The 22829-nt window shown below is 51.5% G+C and overlaps 6 protein-coding genes across 6 annotated transcripts; 3 read left to right on the top strand and 3 right to left on the bottom strand.

The window, feature by feature from the left end:
* Positions 1-187: 187 nt before the first annotated feature.
* Positions 188-1876, top strand: COCCADRAFT_109033 (uncharacterized protein; the record flags this gene model as incomplete). Its single annotated transcript, XM_007719021.1, has 6 exons — positions 188-237; positions 293-429; positions 561-579; positions 630-1204; positions 1255-1769; positions 1820-1876. 6 exons carry the CDS (start codon positions 188-190, stop codon positions 1874-1876), a joined length of 1353 nt encoding a protein of 450 aa, XP_007717211.1.
* Positions 1877-2818: 942 nt separating this feature from the next.
* On the bottom strand, positions 2819-3472 carry COCCADRAFT_9152 (uncharacterized protein; the record flags this gene model as incomplete). The annotated part of the gene is made up of 1 exon (XM_007719020.1): positions 2819-3472. One exon carries the CDS (start codon positions 3470-3472, stop codon positions 2819-2821), a length of 654 nt encoding a protein of 217 aa, XP_007717210.1.
* A 1212-nt stretch (positions 3473-4684) lies between these two features.
* COCCADRAFT_109038 (uncharacterized protein) lies at positions 4685-6513 on the bottom strand (the record flags this gene model as incomplete). Its single annotated transcript, XM_007719019.1, has 5 exons — positions 4685-5042; positions 5098-5650; positions 5705-6047; positions 6104-6259; positions 6310-6513. 5 exons carry the CDS (start codon positions 6511-6513, stop codon positions 4685-4687), a joined length of 1614 nt encoding a protein of 537 aa, XP_007717209.1.
* Positions 6514-7719: 1206 nt separating this feature from the next.
* COCCADRAFT_109024 (uncharacterized protein) lies at positions 7720-9759 on the bottom strand (the record flags this gene model as incomplete). Its single annotated transcript, XM_007719018.1, has 2 exons — positions 7720-8569; positions 8618-9759. The coding sequence occupies 2 exons, from the start codon at positions 9757-9759 to the stop codon at positions 7720-7722; spliced, it is 1992 nt and encodes a 663-aa protein (XP_007717208.1).
* A 3976-nt stretch (positions 9760-13735) lies between these two features.
* COCCADRAFT_41002 (uncharacterized protein) lies at positions 13736-14887 on the top strand (the record flags this gene model as incomplete). Its single annotated transcript, XM_007719017.1, has 1 exon — positions 13736-14887. The coding sequence occupies one exon, from the start codon at positions 13736-13738 to the stop codon at positions 14885-14887; it is 1152 nt and encodes a 383-aa protein (XP_007717207.1).
* Positions 14888-15758: 871 nt separating this feature from the next.
* On the top strand, positions 15759-20113 carry COCCADRAFT_9148 (uncharacterized protein; the record flags this gene model as incomplete). The annotated part of the gene is made up of 2 exons (XM_007719016.1): positions 15759-18618; positions 18672-20113. The coding sequence occupies 2 exons, from the start codon at positions 15759-15761 to the stop codon at positions 20111-20113; spliced, it is 4302 nt and encodes a 1433-aa protein (XP_007717206.1).
* Positions 20114-22829: the final 2716 nt, after the last annotated feature.

The following is a 22829-nucleotide window of genomic DNA, read 5'->3' as shown; positions in this document are numbered from 1 at the left end:
ACGTCTTAAGGTACACTTGCCCAGTAGCCTGTCCGGCGCCATCCATGTCGCAAGATTAGCTCGGCTCTCTTCCCTTTATCGATAAGACGATTTTCTACGCGAAAGCTTCGCTGCCTCATCATTCCCTCCTTGTCACTGCCCGTCGCGAAAGACTGTTCACCCCCTACCTCGTCCACCAGCCTTCAAGATGAGGAACATTGTCGTTCTCGGCGGAACCTCTCACCCCCAGCTCACAGAGTAAGTAGCAGCACACGACGGCATGCGGCGCGCGGGGCCGCTGACGGCGCTCTAGGACTATCTGCAACCACCTCGGCATACCCAAAGCCAAGGTCCTTCTTGACAAGTTCAAGGGCGGCGAGACCAGAGTGGAGATCCAAGAAAGTGTCCGCGGCAAGGATGTCTTCATCATTCAGTCTGGTGGTGGTAAAGGTATGGAATTTCCCTGCCCTCTCCACACACGCGTCGTCGCATTTTTTTTCCTCGAGTCGCGCAATCATCCCAACGCCAGTCGCACGGCAGCATGCTTCACGAACCACGCTAACATCTGGTGTCGCGCACAGTCAACGACCATTTGATGGAGTAGGCCTGTCCTCATGGTATAGTTGAGTCAAGTGCCTGACGTACTATAGACTGCTTATCACCATCTCGGCCTGCCGAACTGCCTCTGCGAAGCGCATCACCGCTGTCCTTCCTCTCTTCCCATACTCGCGACAGTCGGACATTCCCTACAACAAGACGGGCGCACCGCTGTCAAAAGTCCCTGGGCGCTCAAGGACCGGTACATACTCGCTTGAATCTCGCCCCCAGACGCCCCACCCAGGCCAGCCTGAGAGTGCAGGTCTCGCAAATGGCTCGGCATCGCTGCACCACCAGCTTAGCAAGATAAAGCTCGACGAGCGCAATGGCATTACCTCGAACCCTTCAAGCCCCGTCAAGACGAATGGCATTAAGCGCACCGACACGCTTGACTCGACCAAGGGAGATAAGGCTGCGTACTTTGGCACTGATCATGGCACCAACGGCGTCAACGGCACCAATGGCACTCAAACGCCCGGTGCTCTGACACGCCAAACCACCATTACAAAACCTCCAGCTTTCGAGCCCCAAGTCGGATACCGCCAATGGGTCGCTCAGGCCGGTACTTTGATCGCGGATCTTCTGACATGTGCTGGAGCCGACCATGTTATTACCATGGATCTCCACGGTATGTGATATCATTGTAGACACAAGCAACTGTCTCTAACAAATCTCCAGACCCGCAATACCAAGGTTTTTTTGATATCCCCGTCGACAACCTGTACGGGCGTCACCTCCTGCGCAAATACATCCAGTTCAATATCCCCAACTACCAGCAGGCCGTTGTAGTCTCCCCTGACGCAGGTGGTGCCAAGCGAGCCACTGCCATCGCGGATGCACTTGGCATGCCCTTTGCACTTATCCACAAAGAGCGCCGTCCTACCCAGATTAGCGACCGGCAAAATGCGACCATGATGTTGGTAGGAGACGTATCAGCTCGCACGACGATTCTTGTCGATGACTTGGCGGATACGTCCAACACCATTACTCGTGCAGCGAAGCTCCTGAAGAAGGAGGGCGCTACACAGGTAATTGCACTCATCACGCACGGCATTCTGAGCGGAGATGCCATTGATCGCATCAACGCCAGTGCACTGGACAAGGTTATCGTAACCAACACGGTACCTCAGGACGAGCACAAGTCGAGGTGCCCCAAGTTGGAGGTTCTGGAAGTGGGCAATGTGTTTGCTGAGGTATGTACAAAACTTTGGTTGCTATTGGAGCATACTAATAGGAAAACTAGGCTATTCGCCGTGTCCACCACGGTGAGAGCATCAGCGTGCTATTCGATTACAGTTAGTACCTCTGCTCGTTCAGCTTCCATTACTGGATCAATCCCGCCATGCCACGCTTGGTGTCAGCTCCCTATGGACCTTGGGAGCGGTAGAGGCAGATTTGGTTAGAGACCTTTTTTGCTCTCTCTTTTTCGTTTTGTTAAGGTTGCACACTCTTGGACCCTCCTTTCGAAGACATTCAGATTGGACATGGGGGTGTATTTTTGAATCTTCTGTACTTTGTGTGTTTTTCTAAGACTGCTGAGGAGCGGTATATCAAATACCTAAATGTGCATTATGAGCATATGTGCATGGATTGGCGTTTTTCAAAGGGCAGTTCCTCTTACAAAAAAACTTTGAAATAGTCATGGCTATTTTTTTTTGGTTCCACTGGGTCGACGGGTGGTGTGTTGTGCTGTTGCATGACCACGTGCTGTGTGGTGAGGCTTCACCCCTGTCCGAATCACTCGAGTGGTATTGTCAGTACGATGGATGTTAATGATATGATGAAGCGGAAAGGAAAAAGTTATTTTGAGAACTGATTGTGCGTGTATCATGAGTAGATTGATTTGGGTATACATCTTCTGCAACTGCAGTCCTAAGGAATTCTCCACTACTAGGTGCTTCGTATCGCTAAGTTCGTTCCTTCATCCTCTGCTGAACCCAGCATATCAACACTTCTTCTCATCACTCCCTTGAACACCTCTCCTCACCGCGACTTTTTCCTCTTCCTCTCACTCAATTCCTTCTGTTTCTCCAGGGTATACACATGTGCCCAGCACTCGCCGCCGCCATACAACCGGCATATCACCCATTCCAAACAACGCCCCCCCCCCCCCCCCAAAAAAAAAAACTCCAAACGCCGCATTTTCATGCATCCCAAAGAAAAGAAAAATACCATTTAAGCAGCCATGAACAAATCAATCAATCAATCAATCAATCAATCAATCAATCAATCAATCAATCAATCACCTAATCCCATCCTCCCACCTCCCAACCCCCGAATCCTTCCTCCGTCCCCCCTTCTCCCCCGGCGTAAACAACTCGGCACTCAACACCAACACAGCCGGTACAACCGCCAAGGCATCAATCGTGCCACTCCTGCCCTTCCTACCCTGATGCCTGAGATCCATCAACGCATTGACTTCACGCGATTTCACCGTTTCTTTACGGGGGGTTCGCGGAGCGTCGGTGCTTTGCCTTGCCGTCTTCAATGCGTAGGCGGGTGAAGATGGGGTGGAGGAGGTGGAGGAGGAGCGGCGGGTGCGGAAGCGGGATAGTGAGGAGAGTGTTTTTGAGCGGCCGCGTGGGGCGGCTTGGGCTGTGGGTGAGGTTGGTGAGGATGAGGTGGCGCTGGTGAGGTTGGTGTTGCGTGCGGGGTTTCGGGGTGGAGGGAGGCGTGGGAGCGGGATGTTGATTTCGGTGTAGAGAGGGGTGTCGTAGTGGATTTTGAAGAGGGAGTCTGGGGTGCTTGGTGTTGTTGTGGTGGTGGTGGTTATGGGGGAGGATATGTCGCAGATTGGTAGCGCAGAGTGGTTGTGTTGTGATGTTATGGGTGGGCATGAGTCGAGTGGTGGGAAGGCATCCGGGTAGGAGGCTACTATGCTGGCGGCGTGATCCATGATTTCTGGGTTTCACCACTACTGTCTATCTCTTTCTTTGTTTTGTTGTTGTCGCTGTTTCTTTCAAGCGGGTGTGCGACTTGAGGGGTGATTTTGGGATATCGCCTGTAGGGGGGGATTGTAGAATGAGAAAACGCAGCCTGGGGCGGGAAACGGATTTGTTTTCTATACTACCTCCCGTGTGTCTGTGTGGCTTGGTTGGTTCACCTTACTTGTGCTATGTGACAAAAAGGTACATGGGAGGCCTAGCACAGCCTCGATTCAGGCAAACCGTGGTTTAATATCACGTTTTTTCCTTCCCTCCTTCCTCGTTCAATCGCCGAACTTCGCTTGGAGTCTTTTCTGTGTTAAATTACGCCGCTGCTTTTCGAAATGCGCCAAGATTTGTGTTCGTGATACTTGGTTGTTGAAACAAAAAACCCTTGTTACTTGGGAAGAGTACTATGGGAGGTGGTTGGTGCTTTTGGGGTATTTTAACCACAACGAATATCGTGGATTTGTTTGTTCGCGCAAACGCGGTGTATGTATACAAAGTCGCGACTACATACGTACACATTGTACATCATTTTGTGCTGACGTACGATAATCATTGCAGCTTGCGGTTCAGCTGATGGCTACAAGCCACCCAATTATGCGCATACACCTTGACTCAGCCGCAATCAGAAGGGGGCGCGCGCAGGCAAGGCGGTCGGGAACCACTTTATCCGTTTGAGTCTGACCGCGGTGGAGGATTCGGTCGCCTTTGTGGCGTGGGGCTGTGCGAGTGTCCCCGCATGTTTGGGGGCAGCTGAGACGAGATGATTTGAGAGCATTCCAGCATCAAAATACTAGGAAGAAGAGGGCATCGATTTGTGAACAGCTTCTGCGTGCAGTGAAGTAGGGACATCTTGGTTGTGGAGGGCTAGTCGGTGAAGCGCATTTAAAATGGGTTTGGTCGCGATCATTCCTTATCTTGCATCTAGCGCTTACAATGGTACTTTAGGAGTGTGGAACTCTGTCTTCGCCAGTTGCTTGGCATGTCGACTTTCCAGAGAGAAACGACCGAGGCTTGGGCACGTGGTGTAGTCTATCACCCTTTTAGTCGCCAAAATAAAGCAAGAGCCTTAATTAATGCGTAAATCATACGTATATTTACTATACAATGCAATCCTTTTCGCTACCAGGTAAGTACTCTGCCCAACATATTATCTAGCCAGCCAACTATCCAACAACCTACTTGAACTGATCTTCCGTAACTCCCTTTCCCATCGCAGCAGTCGAGCTGACACCACCACTAACCATCTTGAGCAGGTTGTCCACATAGTTGGCACCGCTCCATTTCTGATGCGTAAGAACATCGACCTTGTTCTCTGCCTCGGGTTCCTGGATAATCTCGCCATACGCACGCATGCCCTGCTTAGCATATGCCTTTGAGAAAGTATCAGCCATGAGCGCACTCTGGTGCAAGCCGGCGAGCGTGATGAATTGCCAGCAGTAGCCGAGCTTGGCGAGGCGCTGGATATATGTTTCTTGCTCGTCACGTGGCATAGCGGCTTTCCAGTTGAACGAAGGCGAGAGGTTGTATGCGAGTCTGGCAGAACGTTAGCAATCTGTGGAAAAATTTATGAACAGATGGAGATAAATACTTTTGTTCAGGCCATACGGCATGCACGCCGTCGGCAAATTCTTTGGCTTGCGCGTAATCTGGGAGCTTCGACTCCATCCAGATCATGTCGCAGTAGGGAGCGTATGCTACGGCGCGGTTGATGGCACATTGGCAGCCGCCCTGGTACCTGTAGTAGCCTTCTCGCGTCCTTGCTGCCTCCCAGTTGAAGTATACGTCGACGCCGGTAATACCAGTGGCAATGGCACGTGCTTCGGAGTTGCTCTTGCCTTTGCTCTTCTCCAGGAACTCGTTGATCAGACCTTGCTTGTTGACATGTACGCCAGCGTTGATAGTATCGATTACAGCCTCATGGAAGAGCTTGAGGTTGGCCTCCTTGATCCAGGCATCTTCAATGGCTTGAAGTTGAGCACCGCTCTTGCCAGCTTGCTCTGCAGCATACATGAGCTCGCTCAGAGGCTGGAGTGCAGGATTCGTGCAGCCCAGAATGTAGTGGTGGTCTCGAGGGTCAATGGTGGAAGTGATGAGGGTAGCGGCTTCTGAGTCGGTACGTGCGACAGCAAGTAGATCGGTGCCTAAGAACTCTTCGTTAGTATGATTTCAGGTCATTCGAGTTTTTCCAATCTTACCCATAATGTCTGCCTGAGCTCTGATGGCTACCAAGCGGTTGATGTGCTCGCTGATAGGTACCAAAACCTTTCCAGCCATGTGTCCACACTTCTTGGTTCCTGGAGCTTGATCCTCAATGTGTATGCCAGCTGCACCCTTCTCGATGAAGAGCTTGGTGAGCTTCATGATCGCCGTAAGACCTCCATGTCCAGTATCCGCATCAGCAATGATTGGTCGCAGGTAGTCGACATTGGGGAGTTTGGTGCGATCGGCCTTTGCAGAGCTGAGACGCTCCTCGCGTTGCTTTCGGTCGTGGAAGAGTTGTGCCATGAACAAATGGCCAACCTTGTTAGGTACAGTTGTCTAAAAATTAATGAGTTTCTTGCTTTGACTACGATTTTGTTTTGAAGAATACTCACGTAAGGGTAGTCTGCTAGATCTGGACCTGGCTCATCCGTAGACGAAGCTGTTGATGAAGCTTGCCATCCAGAAACATACACAGTGTCCAAGTACTTTGCCATTTGTGTGACCATGACGGGGTCAAGACATCCATATGTGAAGCTGACATCTTTGTTCTGGGAATTGTCAGAATACATTGATCAAACCTCCCAGAGATGCTATTTACCTTGAATCGTCCCTCTACAATCTGCCAGAGCTTCTTCGACTGGCTGTTGCTAGGATATGTGATCTTCAAGTTACCTCGTTTGGAAACAATATCCTCAGCAGTAAACGGCCTTCTTGTAAACCTCCATCTGGAATCTGTCCACCACTGCTTAACCTCCTGCACCTCCTTCTGGAACTGAGCGTCTTCAGCGTCAATGTTCGCCATGACGATGTATGTGTATGTATGACGTGAGATGGTCTGTGTTGAAACACCCAAAAGCTTTGCTTCAGCAACCGAGATCACTTTAGATGTAGGAATAAGGAACAGTAATGGAAGAAGAAGAGCGTAAGAATGTTAGAGAGAGAGAGAGCAAGAGAGAGAAGAAGAAATCAGGATAATACACTCCTCTTCTTTAGTAGCAAATCATCAAGCAATGGGACGGCACACCGGAAATCGAGCCTCGGTCTAACCGTGATATAAGCTCTAACGGGAACAGCCAAGCTTGGTATTAAAAGTACACCACAGCGCAACATCAGCATAAAAAACCCCCCCAAATACGGGCGAATTGAGTTTAGCCACCCATGCCCCCCAGCCCTAGAAGGGGGACTCGGGAAGGACCGGCTGAGCGCACCATTGGCCCGACCACAGCATCCGAGGAAGCTGGGTGAAAGCTCGAGCGTGACCGTCATGCTCGAAACCGAGAACAAGAAGGCGTGCCGTTTGTGAGGGTTTCTTCCTCGGCCCAAAGGGAAACCGCACGTTCGGGGTGGGTGGGTTAGCATGACTGCTTGTAGATCGGAGGTGGGGATTGGGGGACCAGCGGAACAAGTGACGAGGATGACGTTTGCCAATTGCTTGGAGAACAACTACGTATGGCAAACTTCATGTGGCCCATTTAGGTTCTGGATCTTTGCACATTATTCGCACTTGTCTCTTAATCATTGTTAGACACAACATCTAAAAGTTATTTTGGTGTGGGCACGCGACACATGCAAGTCTTCACATGTCGAAGGGCGCGTCGTCGTTGTTTCGTTCGTCCCATGTGCTTTTGTGCATGTGAAGGGGGGGCCCCCAGCGGAAATCTGGGGTTGCGCGTCGTTAGCGTGCAGCGGCTTTTTTTGTGTACCTCGGCTGATCTTACCCGCAAGAAGGTGGCCATGACCAAGATTCGATCTGCAGACATTCACGAGCAAGACGGATATGTGTGCTGGTAGGTCGGAAATGCAACGGATAATGCCATGTCATAGTAGGCCGTCATGACTGCAGCTGGATACATCAGGATAGTCAAGGCTCACCGGGAGTAAGCCATCTCGGCAATTGCAAATGGTCTCTACTCCATGTTCGCCAATAAGAGGACTCCTCATCGCCAATGAGTAATAACTATATCAAGGACAGACTTGCTCGATTCGAAACAGCTGACAATAAATAGGCTTAGCTGTAGCCTTTTAGCAAACCATACGCATGGGGTGCGTGGACTAAGAAAGCGCTCTTCGCCAGCCACCACCAATTGAAATCATCGCTACCACGAGCATCAAAGCACGCAGACCAGTCCTTGCGCTGCGCCAGCGCCAATATGCATTTAGCTGATTCGGACCCTGCCCAGGAGTCGGACCAGGTGCCCATCTGCAGAACAGCTAGGTAGCATAGTAGTATCCTTACCACTAGATCCACCAAATCTACAACCTCCGAAAATCCGAAGCAAAAGCGTTGCGCTAAGAAGAGTTTCGTGACGGCTCTTCTGTACTTCCCAGCATGTTTCTGACCCACGTGACTTCTCACAAATTGGTCCAATTCCGAATACGGCCTGGACCGAATGTCGTCTACTTGGATGTTTGAGCTTTGTGGGGTCACAGAGTACGCCGGGTCGGGTGGCGGACACCTTAGCTTTCTTAGCAACACCCACCTCAGTTCGTCAAAATAGCCTCTCTTGACTGGCGCCATGTCGTCGCCTTCAATGCATATCGAAGATTGGTCTGACAATAGGAAGGGCAGTAATTTAGGGCGACACAGCCACAACGTCCTATTCCGCTCGTCGGTGAAGACACATTCGCGGTCAATCGCCTCGGAAGTGTACGTGTAATGAACGAGCCTTGAGTAAAAGGCCGGGGTAAGTACACGAATCTCCATGTCCTGTTGAGGTCTTTCGGGCTCCAGGACGCGGGTCGTGGAAATAAGGCGGCACTGTGTCCCCGGGATCGAGCTTTTGAATGTAATGCAGAACGGATATTCGGTCTCATTCACAAGCTTGTAAAGATAGCCTCGGAAGACTTCCTCAAGTGCGCTTTATAAGTCAGCGATGGTTACTTTGTGGCGATATGTTCAGACTTACATTTCAGTAGAGGTGGGTAGACGGCCGATGCTAGATGTTTGCACCTCGGGTCTAAACCAAACATGAAGCTTTCTCTTGAAGAATAGCTTGCCTGCTTCCCTGAGGATACGCGGAAATGTGACTAATCCAACCCACCACCAGCTCAGAACGAACCGGGCTGTTCCAAAGAAGCCGAGCTGGTCTGGATCCAAAGACTTGCCAGTGGAAAAGAGGCGGGCTACCAGTTTCCCATGGTCTTTGGAGGACTTCAATGTGATTGTATTGTCAATTCTGGGGTCTTCATGGTCGACAGTTGGGAATGGATTCTGGGCTTTGAGCGCGTAGGATCCCTTCCTGGAATTGAATGGTGAAACGTGGAAGTCCTTCATCCAGACATCGGTAAACTTTGACTTGGATGCATTGGCCAATTCAATCTCAGATCCCTCATCAGCCGATGACTGTTGGGAGTCAGATTTGTGAGGCGGGCTAGAAGGGCTTGAACCATCTAGTAGGTACATGCGCCTTTCTCCAAACGTGTTGTTGACCTCCAATACCATTCTTTTAAGTTCATTGTCGCGATCGTAGATGTACCAGAACGAGACGGGATTGAAGGAGTAACCAAAAAAGCGCGGTGCTGTTACTAAGTAGGCATATTCCCACTCTGAGTCGGCGACATGCTGAGTTTTCAGATACTTTCTCAACTTTTGGTAAAATCCGAGCTCGCCATCGCCTCGCTCGAGGTAATCCTCGGCTCTTACTCGGAGCCACCATGATCCCAAATACCGATCTTCTCCACTTGGAAATTCTGTGTCGTTCTGCTGAGCTCCACTGCAGACAATCGGGTATCCGCACTGGAGGTACGAATATGCGAATGCATGTCGCTTTGGGAACACTCGGGCATGCGTTGTCTGGCACGGGAAGATGCGTGGCTTGGGAGCCTCCACCTCGGACCTCTGTACAGTTCCATTGGATGATTCCGGTGCTGTGGAATTTCTGCTTCTGAGTGCGCGGGGTAGGATAGATAACAGCAGCGCAAGGACCGTTGCAGCACCGTATGCGTTGTACAGCGTGTACTCTTGATTAACCCCGAGGTTTTCCCACAACCCCACTACACGCTCGAGCAGTTGCTGTCGTATGTGCCAGGCAAACAGCAGTGCAAACATGTAGCAATCCGTCGTAAGCTTGTTATCCTGACGGCTCCATCTTAGACTATCACCTAGGATCCAGATTGTTAGCAAAGGCCAGACTCGCCACCCGCTCGGTACAATTGAAGATAGTACTATGAGCGGGGCGCACCCGACAATGAAGGACTCGAAGGCGGCAAGGCCATCGAGGGCACTCGCAGCAAACATGAAGGAGATGGTTCCACGTGAGTAAATATATGTAGCATTCGTGAAGTATCAAACGAGAAAAGAAGGCTTGTGGTTCGATAAATGTCAGATCAAAGGTCACCCAGCCTGACGCTATACCTTTTTGGTGAAGTGTATATGCAGGGTCCCCCAAGAGCGAAACGCGTCGGCCAAATCTCCACATTCGGGGTTGACGGGCCAAAATAGATGGAAATTGCAAAGAGCCATACGAAGGTAATGGAGGTTTCCTCTCGTAGCCCATGTTACTGCCTTCGGATGCCCGATGCGACTCGTTGGCGGCACGCGAAGAACGCGGTCGGGGTCGGTACCATTGAAAGAAGGTGGATACTGCAGCGGCAAGCTCGCCGATGCTACGTCATTGGCGTCCAGAGCACGCTTGTTTACCCCGTAGTGCATCACTATAGATACAGTACATATGTCGTTTAGTAATCCGTTTTCCCCCTTTGCCTCGCCACGCTGCAGAATGGTGGCACAAAGAAGCAATTGCTTACACGTGTCAGAGCGTTGCCGAGAGGCAACGCCGGTGTACGATCATGCGTGGGTGAAAAAAAAGAAACATGAAAAACAAGAAATGTGCAATGTGTTTGTTTCTCCACGGATATTCCAAGGGATGGAAGTATCAGCCACTGCAACAGCCACTTTGTGTTACAATACAGTGATTACGGCGCCTCCGAGATTCGGTTATCGGAACCAGATGCCTGAAGTGTGCTGGCATGAACCTCCTTTTCGGTTGGGTTGTTGGTAGTTTCGGCCCTTGGTTGGTTAGTCTAGTTGTCTGTTCTTCTAGTTTGATTGTTACCATGTGACAATAGCAGTCGAATTTGTATGATAACAGACATAATGTAGTGGTCACGGTAATTACAGTAGCCTTGAATTCGATTACTGTGTTGACACATGTCTAGATGCACCCCTGATGCTGTGTGACACGAGGGCGCGCTTGCCACGAGATGCTGACTAGTGAGCGTAATTACTCATCTTTTAGGCGGACCCTGTTAAGATACTTAGAACCAGTGCGTTGGTATGGCACTACTCGGAGAGAATTAGAGGCCGGTATTCTTCCCGAAGCCTATTATAAAAACCGCTATTCTTATTTCCTGTACCCAAACGCTTTGAGGGGCAAGTGTTGTCTTCGTTGAGCTTTCTTCTTGTGTTGCATATGTTGATACTGACAACTGCCGGCCTTTGAAACTAATAAGCGCCGTCTGCTTGAGCAGACTTTCTAAGGTTTCATTTGTCGTAAGCCCGAATGTGTATGTACCAGAGAAGTTTTGAATCACTGCTTCATGTAAATAGGATCTTTATGCAGAAAGTAAAAAAGGTGGAGGTGCTTAATCAGCCTGGTATGTCCGAAGTGCGGAGAACATTGTATTGTAGACTAAGGAGCAGAATCCGCTAATGCTAGACGTGACAGGCGGGGGTTCTGTCTGACCCGCGGTTCAGCCGTGTGGTGACAGTTCACGTGATGGACTGCCATCTTTCATCTCTATCTTCATTCCAAGGCGAAAAGCTATCAAATATTCCGCATGGATTAGTCATTATATGAAATGCCATGCCAGTTCAAAGGGGTGCACAAGGATAGTTGGTGTCCATTCCACCGAGTAGTGTTTAGGCGGTAGTGCGCAGTTGACTAGTCCTATCATATTGCAGCTTTGCTCCAGGGGAAATGAAGGGTAGGAGTGTAGCAAGGTACCTTAGATGGCACTGTGCTTGAGGGCGAATAGGGTATGTGGCATTTCAAATCCAGGCCCCCGTTTGGCGCTGGATTCTAGTCGAGGGATGTCATTGCATTGTGAAGAAGGGTCAAGAGTTTTCTTTCGTCGACTTTGAGTTTCCTATTTTTAGGGTTGCCGCGTAGTTCTATAATGCAAGTCCCTGCACTTCTATAGGGTTGGTGACCGGGTTGTTATGTTGAAAATAAGTAGTCAGGAACTTGGAATTGAGCTCACGCCGCATCCAACAAGTTCGAATTCTTCACATAGTTGAAGATATTCCTCTTTATCAAGCTTTCGCTTAAGAGTCTTGAATTGGGCATCATATGCTCTTTTGCGTTTGGTCTGACTGTTTCTGGATACATTGAGTTCGCCGATATAGGTAGGGCCGTCTAGTATTTACAGGCCAGGATTATCAAGCGCTTGTCAAACCAACACCACAACAATGTCAGCTCGCTGAAAGACCTGTTTTTGCTTTAATAGTGATACTGGGCAGCTCATAGGAAGCGTCCGTGGGCGAGGCTGTGCAAGCCATTCATGGCTGCGTAACCCACGCACCTTTTTGTACTAGCAGGAGAATGCTTATCTTACGCAGGAACGGGTCACGTTCATGGGTGAAAAGGGCTAAAGATTGAGCATAAGCGAGAACCCATGTAAATAATATGTGTCGAACAAGTTTGCCGGACGAAATGAGTGGCTGATATTTGCAGGTCGAATATCTAAGTGCGACAAACCTCAGGCATCAATTATTGCACCTGACAGGCTCTAGCCACACCATGGCTGACTTGCAGCATGTACAAGTACTTTGAAATTTTAGCATCTCCCTTACGAAAGTATTCGACTGGTCAAGCAAGTCGGCAGAATCGCTGTTGGCGAAGTACCTCATCGGACGTCTCTCCGAAATTGCTCGGCGGTCCAAAGGCTGACAGGTGATTAATCACAGACTGATGGTCTGTGTGAAGCAGCAGAGACGGGTGCGTCGATTCCCATCAGATGCAATTACCCGCGACTAGTTTGGTGTTGGTATCTGGTGCTTCAGCTAGTGCGATGCCAGGCATCCCACGCCGGTATCTGACGGATAACTGGGCAGGAAGGGTGTTGCGGGCGGGGACCCTTGGAGATTGCATAATCGGACAGAAAATTGGGTGTTCACGAGACTGGCCTAAATTTTTCATTTTGGACATTTTGCGCAGATGACATGTGGGCGGGACGTTGGAGTCTCGCTCGATCGTAGGTGGGAAGTAGTGGTGGATGAGAATCGCATGGCGTTGTGTTGAGCAAGCGATATGGTTGAGTTGGGCGACTAGAGTGACGACATGCATACATACATTGAGATGGGGTGGCAGGGGAAGGGAAGCAGGTGGTGGTGGGAGAGTGAAGATCACTAACTAACGCGTTACCGTGCCACAGACTGGGTTCCAATGGGTCACATCTGCGCTTCAACATGTCCGAAGTGGGAGCAGGCCCGCGCAAGTGTAGCATCAGGCAGCATGTGCTTGCATGACGCTCAGCCGCCGAGCTTCAGCTGTAACGCCGTGAAGAGGCCACTACGTCGACGGGTTGGTGGTTGGGCAACAAAAGAGCGCACGCTATCCAAGGTAGCGTGAACAGGCCGATAAGCTAAGGGAGAATGTGCCTGGAGGGAGGGGGGCCGGCTGCAACGCTCAGGGTCTGCGCATACGTCAGCCCCACGTGACGATCAACACTGTAAGCACCAGCGAGGGAGTAAATCAACATGGGCTTGCCTACCACTTCTCCTGACGCTGTAATCCGCTCCGCCGTCACCTAGAAAAAGCAAAGCAAAAGGCATGCGCTGTCGCTGCGCAGGTTGAACCCGCTCTGTCACCTGCAAAAGCCCACTGGCCCCTCCTCTCTGTTGGGGGAGTAGTCAAGGGTCCATCCCACTCGCCGACTTCCTTGAAAACGACGACAACCACCGCGTGACGACACGGGCGCAGCCGTTTCCAGACCATAGGCCCGATTCGCGACATCTTGTATAGCGTGCCCAGTTCACACACACCCTCTATAAGCCACAGCATCCCGCCGCCCGCAGCCTCAACATGAGCGCAACTCAGAAAGCAGCACCTGTGCCCCAGGAGCCCAACCCGCCTGCATCCGCTACGACGACTTTGCGCCAAGCCAAACCAGCCGACAGCAGCAGCAGCAACAGCAGCAGCATTCTGGGCAAGGGAAAGAAGCTATTGGGACTGGGGAAAAAGAAGGGAGACGAGGGAGACCGGCCGGCAATGGAGCAGACAGGAACCACGGCAGCGCCTGCGGCGTCGATTACGGCGACGACGACTAATAAGACTACGACGACTACATTGGCACCCACACTACTCCCCTCACCCCCAATGTCTCCACCAGAGCGTAGGGCATCGCCGCGAGGCAGCCCGCGCATGCTGCCTGTGGGCGCGTCTCCTAGCCGTCGCATTCGCTCTACGTCGCCAAACCTGCACAGCCCAGCGTCGTCGCTCATTTTCGAGCGCAACGTGCAAGAGCCCGAACCGTCGGTCGATGTGCCGGCACACATCAAGACGGAGGACCATATACCCCCCGCACTAGATGCGACGTCATTGGCCATTACCGACACTCAGCTCAACCCCGACGAGGTGGAGATTGTGACACACTCTGCGCATCAACCAGTAGCCATGGCCGTAGCTGGCAGCATGGCCGAGTCACTGCACTCACCCCTCATGGCGCCCGAAGAGTCAGCAGCATCGAGCCATGTGGATGCGGGCGAGTCGACAGCGCCAGGCTACGGAGCACTCGATACGACGGATCCGCGCCGGTTGAGCTTCATTTCTTTTGCAGACGTGGTGCAGGCCGAGCATGTGGAACACGACCGGCAGGAAGTGCTGGGAGCGACGTCTGGAGAGGCTCTGCAGTTCATGAGCCTGTCGTCGACGGCCAACCGGTCGCCGTCGCCCGTGAGGTCGATAGCGTCGTCACCGCCGACGACGAGCGGGGCGGCATCTCCCAAGGCGACGGATCTAGCACGCACACGATCTCCCGGCAGCCCCACGTCGCCCATTGTCCTCGGGCACCCGACGCCGGCATTTGGCGAAGAGCTGCCGGTGCAGATTGAGACGATGCGGCAGGCGCTGCGCAAGACGCGGTCGGGGGATTTGGGAGGCATTGGGTCACCGTCACAGCCCGTGAGCGCAGTGGGTGGAGAGGACAAGACGGGGGACAAGGCCCCTTTCAAGTGAGGGTAGGGTAGTGGTGTATGGGTGGGTGTGTGTACATATGTGGGAGTGTGCATGCAGTTTGGGACGAGGGCGAGGAGAAGGGGTGCAAGAGACGTCTTTTTCTTCTCTGGATTGTTTCTTTTCTGTTGTTTTTCTTCTGATATGATTTTCTTGTGCCACGAGCAAGCAAGCAAGGTTGGGAGGGCGGGTCACGGCAAGCAGGCACAGAGATGATGGGGTTGATTGTTAGGGCTTGTTCAGATATCCATATGGCGTCGAGATCAAGGACAATATTTTGCTTTGATGGCTTGAAGTGTGTGTGAGTGTCTGTATGCGTGGGAGAGTGGAGCTGGGGCGGCGGTGGTGGTGTTGGTGAGGGCGTTGGGCCGCTGCAGATAGATGAGAGGACAGGCACAGGCTGGCACAGGCTGGCATGGCATCCAAGCGCAGCGCTGCTGGACACGTCTGCCAGGCCGCGCACCAAAACAGCAGGCCTCGCGAACAAGCAGGCCTGGTGGCCGGGTAAAATCTAGGGGAAAGAGCGATAGGTACGGGGGGCGCGCCAAGCACAGACAGGGCCCTACAAGCCCTTGGTCCTGCAAGCACATCGATACCTCTCTCGCTAGCCCCGACCAGCCAGTCAGTCCATCTCATTTTGCCCACGTCCACCGACTCCAACACCACCACCACCGCCGCGGTACCACCACCACCGCCTTCACCACAACCATACGCTCTCCTCCAATGCCCACCCCGCCAGCTCCATAGCAGCCACGCCAGCCACCATCGCCACCACGCCCGCCCCGCGCCTGCTGGTTGCCTGCCTCCGGAGCCGGGCCGCCTGTCGAGGTGTGCCAATGAGAAGCATATCAACCCCAACCCGCCCTGTCTCCCCATGGACCAGCGACGCAAACGCGAGGTAAGCGCCATCGAGGCCGCCCAGGGAGCCTTTGGCATCGAGCGGCCCCGCGACCGCGACGACCGCAAGCAAACCACGATCCGCTCCGTCACGCCCGACGAGCCCCCGATCCCAGAGGACGGCCTTGCCCCCCAGAGCTTCTCGCCGCCAAACAGCCCCCACTCGCACAACAGCCAGCTCTCCGCCGCCCGCTCCGCAAACCCCAGGGCCTTTGTCGCTCGCGCCTCGAGCGACTCTGACTACCGCAATGCCCGCGAGCCCACCCGTCCGCGCACCAGGACCCTTGAGGAGCGCACCACCCGCGACCGCTCCCCCTCGACCGTCTTCGCCGCACAGGGCCGCCATCGCATTGGCTCCGTCGCCAGCTCACAGTCAAACTACCAGAGCCTCGAGGAGTCGGTCGTGACCTCGATTGGCCACATCTCTACAATCTCTCCGTCCTCGTCCACCCATCAACCCCCGCCTAGGACTTCGAGCACAAACAGCCGCGGCCGCCTCGTCAAGCAGCAACAGCAACAGCAGCAGACGCAGCCACGCTCCCAATCTCCTGTCATCTCCCCGACTACGGTTCCTCCAGAGTCGTGGTTGTCACCCGTGCCTGCCTCGGATGCAAGGAAACTCAAGGCCCTCATGCGCTCCACATGCGGCAAAATGCAGGGTCTTCTCGCCTTCCGCAGGGGGGAACAGAGCCCCTGGGCCCTTTCCTACTGCTACATTAACGACGAGGCCGGTAGCCTGGTCTACGAGCCCAAGAATGATGTCTCGTACACCCGCACCCTGATTCCAGACCTGCGCGGCTGCCACGTGAAGAGCGCATATGACGGTGAGGCATACACGGCCTACATCCATGTCGTCGTCCACAATTCTAAACTCGAGGTCCATTTGCGCCCGCCAACACAGGAAGAGTTTGACTCGTGGTTTGCCGCCTTGCTGTGTTGGTCGCCCATGCGGCCAAAGGGCATCCAGAATCGCATGGCCAAGCCACAGACTCCAGTCATGATGGAGCGCCGTCTAACCGACAGCAGACGCCACTCCGAGGTGTCTTTGCTCAAGGATTCGCCCAAGAAGGAAGCCCCCATTATCAAAGTCGGTAAGATGATCTACTGGGACACGAGTGTAACGTACAGTAATACAGGCACCCCCAAGAGTGCGGGCCCCAACGGACGTCCACAGGCATACAGACTGCAAAGCCACGGATCCCGCAGATGGAGAAGAGTATCCTGCACTCTTCGTGAAAATGGTGAGCTCAAACTCTACTCGGACACCGACGTCACCCTCGTATCCACCATCCAGCTCTCGCAGCTTTCGCGTTGTGCCGTCCAACGCCTGGATCCCTCTGTTTTGGATAACGAGTTTTGCATTGCCATATATCCCCAGTACACTGCTGCGTCTTCCTCTTCATTGTCAATAGTACGGCCGATATTTTTATCTCTAGATTCACGCGTATTGTATGAGGTTTGGATAGTCCTTTTACGCGCTTTTACCGTCCCCCAATTGTACGGCCCAAAGTCGGATGCCATAACAGAGGACGGAACCCTATCGCCTACGTTTGGCACCCAGGACATGTTCCGCATGGAAAAGTCATTATTTGTACGAGTCATTGAAGCAAAGTTGATACCACCTGTCAGTCCAAAGGTTGCCGACAGCAACGGAACCACACCAATAAGGCCATCTTCATCAGCCACAGCGAACCCAGGAGGATACCTGGTGGAACTACTGCTAGACGGCGAAACGCGTGCACGAACAATGGTCAAGAACGAAGGCAACAATCCTTTCTGGAGGGAAGAGTTTGAGTTCTTGGACCTACCCGCACTCCACACGGCCTCGCTGCTGTTGAAGAAGCGACCACCAAGCTACAACACCCGCAACGACAAGAACGTGTTCGAAGCTCCTCTCGGCAACGATTCATGGGTCACTGAAGGTGGTTATGCTGGCATATCCTTTGACCAGACATTAGGCAAAACAGACATCTACCTTGATGATCTTGGTCCAAACCAAGAAATGGAGAAATGGTGGCCCCTTGTAAACATGCATGGCAACACCATTGGCGAGGTCCTTGTCAAGGTCAGCAGTGAGGAATGTGCGATTCTCATGGCTCGGGACTACTATCCTCTGTCCGAGCTTCTCCACCGATTCTCCAACGGAATAACCCTACAGGTCGCCCAAATGATTCCTAACGAGCTCAGGAGACTGTCCGAGTATCTGTTGAATATTTTCCAGGTTTCTGGAGCAGCAGTGGAATGGATATGTGCGCTTGTCGAAGAAGAAATTGACGGTACTTTGAAGGAATCCCCGGCTAGTCGCTTACGGTTCAGCAAGAGGCTAGGTTCGAGCGAGTCGAACGAGTCACCGTCAAACACGTTTGGATCCACAAGCGATCGAGAGCTCTTCGTACGAGACATGGGCAACAACGCCAAACTCGAGGCCAATCTACTTTTCCGTGGCAACACCCTCTTGACCAAGTCCTTGGATCTGCACATGAAGCGCCTTGGCAAAGAATACTTGGAGGAGACACTGAGCGAGAAACTGCGGGAAATCAACGACAAAGACCCCGAATGCGAAGTCGATCCGAACAAGGTTTCATCACAGCACGAGCTAGATCGAAATTGGCGGAGGCTGATCAACTGCACGGAAGAAGTTTGGCGGTCCATCTACAATTCGGTTCAACGGTGCCCCCAGGAATTGAGGCTGATCTTCAGACACATCCGAGCTTGTGCGGACGATCGTTATGGAGACTATCTGCGGACCGTGCAGTACAGCAGTGTGTCTGGTTTCTTGTTCCTGCGCTTCTTCGTTCCGGCTGTACTTAACCCGAAGCTCTTTGGTTTACTCAAAGGTATGCAAGTTGAAACATACATGACGTGGCCAGTCGCTAATAGCAATGTCCAGATCATCCGAAAGTAAAGGCACGAAGAACGTTCACCCTCATTGCAAAGTCTTTACAAGGTCTGGCAAACATGTCTTCATTTGGAACCAAAGAGGCATGGATGGAGCCCATGAATGCGTTCCTCACTTCACATCGACAGGAGTTCAAAAAGTACCTTGACGATATTTGCTCGATATCTACGACGTCACAACCTGCGCAGCCAATCCCACCATCTTACAGCACTCCGATTGCCATCCTCCACCGGCTGCCGCCTACTTTCAAGGAAGGATTTCCTTCGTTGCCGTATCTCATTGATCACTCGCGCAACTTTGCAATGCTGGTCAATCTTTGGCTGGAACACACGCAAAAGAGCGCGCACGACATTCAATCAACAGACGGCGATCTCCTGCGTTTCCACAACATTTGTTTATCCCTCAGCGAGCGTACCAAGGACTGCCTGAACCGCGCTGAGCCGGCCGAACGACCATCGTCGTCGTTGAGTGTCAAGTGGGAAGAGTTGGTTGAGCAGTTGCAGGGTGTTCAAATCGATACGACACGAGGCGCAGCGACAAGAAACCGGGGCCCAATTCAGGAAGAGGAATACGAGGATTCATCTCTATACCCAAGCAACGGTGACGAATACCAATCTTCGTCAACAAGCACGCCAATCACAATGCAGCCGCCACCACGAACACGGCACCAGCAAAACACGAGTATTTCCGCATCACAAAGTTCATTGAAGAGCAACAGCTCAACGACAATCTCCTATACGAATCCCTTTTCCAAGAAGCAATGGTCAGGTCAGTATGTGGCAGGTTCACACGACTCTGTAGGCGCCTCACCGTCCGCGTCGGCGAGCGCATCAGCTTCTGCAGCCGAGGATACGCCCCCGGGTTCTAGTGATGGCCTACACATGGCTCCCGCACCCTCGTATCCTCAAGCTCTCACGACTACGACAACGACTACCATTTCGACATCTACCTCGACACAGTCTTTCAACTACAGTAATCCAAACTCTCACATCAACACCAACTCTCTCATCAGCTCCAACATGCACATGAACACGGTTTCGACAAACTCGCTTGCGGGTCGGCCACCTCGTTCTGCTGGAGGACAAAGCGTTGAAGGTAGCGACAGCGGCAGCATTGCAGAAGAAGAATACACGACCGCCCTACCAGTGTTCTCTGAAAAGTCCACCAAGGAGAAGAAGGAGCGCGGCTTCCGCGGCGTCCTCCCCTTCCAACGCAAAAGCAAACGCAAAGACAAGGACAAGGACAAAGATAAGGAAAAGGACAAGGAAAACCGTAAGGACAAGGGCAAAGACAAGGACCGCGACCGCGACAAGGATCGCAGCCAGGACCGCAGCCCCGAGCGCGGAGGTGGAGGAGGCGGCGATATGGGCATTCTACGAGGCAAAAGTAGCAACGTGAGGGGCGACGAACGAGACCGCGACGAAGAGTTCTGACTGCATGGCTGGTTCAATGGCGAGAGCCCCAAGATGCTAGCCAAGAGGGAAATCAAACGTCGCAAGAGTGCGGGTGAATTGTTGGATAAGGGGAGTTATCCTTGATATTCCTCCTCGTCTATTTTCTCTCCGACACCTTGTTGTCGTCGTCGATGTCGTCGTTGCTATATCTCTTCCTAGCAAAGATTATGTTGTACCCACCTACTTCTTCTCATCAATGTCCCTTGTCCCTTCCTCTACCTACCCTTTTTTTCGATGGGCTATAAGAGGTTTTTATTCCTTCCCCTTTTTCAACATAACATTTTTTGGCAATTACACCTGGGGAGTTTTTCCAACTTCACTTTGCTTTTTTTTGCTACTAGCGGGAGGCGCTGTGTGCTTTTTCTTCATTCAATCTTCTTCATCATAACTTTTTTTGTCCGTCTCTTGGGACACTTTTTTTTGGGCAGCAGGCGGGTGAATTTTTTTTCCAAGGCAGCGGCGGGGGGTTTTTTTTCTGGGAGGTTCTTACCTCTTTTTGGATTTTTTTTGAAAAAAACCATAGGTACGTTGTGAAATGATGGAAGGCAACAAACCACATACGTGTGGTGTGGGATGTTTGGAAATGTCGGATATTGGGGGTTTGGGGTGGCGGGGCGGGCAACGGGATGGGAATTGGGAAAGTGCGAGAGAGAGATAAAGATGGGGACAGTGTTTTTACTTTAGATTTTCTTTTACTTTACTACTATTATTATTCCCGGGAACAGCACCAAAAAATAAGAGGATTTTTAACATGTTCATTATTGTGTTTTTTTACTTTGCAGCATTTGCCTTGGTTTGTTCCCGTTGTCATTATATCCGGCTCTTTGGTTCGTTTCGCCTTTTCATCGTATTTCGGTAGTAATCGAGGTGCATGTGTGGAGCTTTCGAGATCGAAAAGTGGGTCGTGAGTTTTAAGTTGTTATGTGGGGAGGTGCAAAAGACNTGTGGGGGGTGGGGGGGGGGGCATTTCGGGGTCGCCGTGTCTCTTTTTTCCTGTTCAATTTCGCATATACGAGATAACACCTTCCCCACCACCCCCTTACCGTATCTTTCGCTTTTCTTAGGAGGGAAGAGGGAAGAGATAAGGTGAAGAGAGGAGGGGATTTTGGTCACGCCGTTATCAGGCCGTTTTTTCTCTCTCCTGGGGTTCGCGGGAAAAAGGGGGACTAGGCGGCTGGGAAGGGGGAAAAGCTGGAGATGATTTGGGGTTAATGGAGGGCTATGGGGCTGGATCTAGGGGGAAGGGGGTCTGAGCGTTATGTAAGTAGTTGAGACTTAGTTTATATCCTTTGTTGTGTGAAAAAATCTATATATTATAGAGGTTTTATTACAACTGAGGTGTGTTTCTTACGGACTTAATTCTAGTGCCTAGAAGAGTTCCCTAGCCCATGGGGGAAAAGGGTCGAAGTTGAAGTACGCGCCCACCCCCCTTGCATCTTGCTCGTTTGCGGGGAGGTGGCGACTAGGCGGTGTGTGTTGGGAGTGCCCCCAGACTACTACCTACTAGTTCGTTTGTCATCGTAACGCACGGTGCTTAAGACAAGTAAGGGTGGATGAAGTGACGAATGGGGCGGAGTTTGTAGAAAAAAGAGAGGGAGTATGGAGATGGGGAAGCGTGGTTCGTTTGATGCATACATGTAGATATTGGAAAGCTAGTGTGTAAAGATGTGTATCGACATATTACTAACGCAAAACTTCCGCCTCTTTGAATTAGCTCTCTTTACCGCCTGTATCGTATATAGAATTCTACTACTGTGGCCGTCTCTATATTTCTCTATCTACTTTCCCCTCCAACCTGATCGCTTTGTAGCGTTATATAGAGAGTGTGGAAAAGTACTCCTCTTTTTACCTATTCCTAACTACTACTAAAATTCTTGTACGGACCACTCTCCACGTACTATCCATGACATCTGTATATCGGCTGTACGGGCAAACGCGCTTCCGTACACCCCTCTGAAACAGTAGTGTGTATATTGATATGCTTGCTTGTCCATACTAGTACTAGGAGAGAACTCAACCTTGCTCATCGTCGTATAGTTATCTACTTTAGCGCTTACAAGAGACGGGGCAAGGACCATGATCTACTTACTCGGGAGGTACTCGGCGGGACGGAATTGCCAACCAATTGAAGATGTCGAGTAATATTCAAAGGTGGAGCTTTGACAAACTTTTATCCTAATTTGGGACTATTAGGTATGTGTGATTGAGTATGATCTTATTCATCTAAGTAAAGGTCGTTCTTAGCCCGCCTTGGAAAGTAGTCAAGGGCCTATTCTATTTAGTCCCTATTTTCTAGCTACTAAACTATAATAATGTTACGGACTCTCAAGAAAGGAAGGACCTCCCGCCTTCACAAAAGTTAAGAGTAGGCTATAAAACGGTGGAAAGACCGCAGGAAAGGAACCCTGTACATCACGTAACTGCTCACCAATAATCAGCGCTCGTTATCAAGCAAGACCTAAAGCAATTACTAGTGAGCATATGCACTAATCAGGACGTAGCATCATAGTTAATCATGAAGTGCTTAATACTAAGCACTTTACTGATTAACATCAAGTAACTCCACTTCTTAGTATATAGGAGACACATCCATGTTACAAGTAACAAGAAGGATTCTCTCCTTGACGCAGGGTGACGAGGTTGAAGACCAACCACGTCCACGTCAGAAGGTAATGACATCGCGGGGCTAGTGGTC

Source organism: Bipolaris zeicola, assembly GCF_000523435.1.
Source record: "Bipolaris zeicola 26-R-13 unplaced genomic scaffold scaffold_273, whole genome shotgun sequence".
NCBI lineage: Eukaryota > Fungi > Ascomycota > Dothideomycetes > Pleosporales > Pleosporaceae > Bipolaris > Bipolaris zeicola.
Note: the sequence above shows the minus strand (reverse complement) of the source record. Positions and strands in the feature narration are given on the sequence as shown.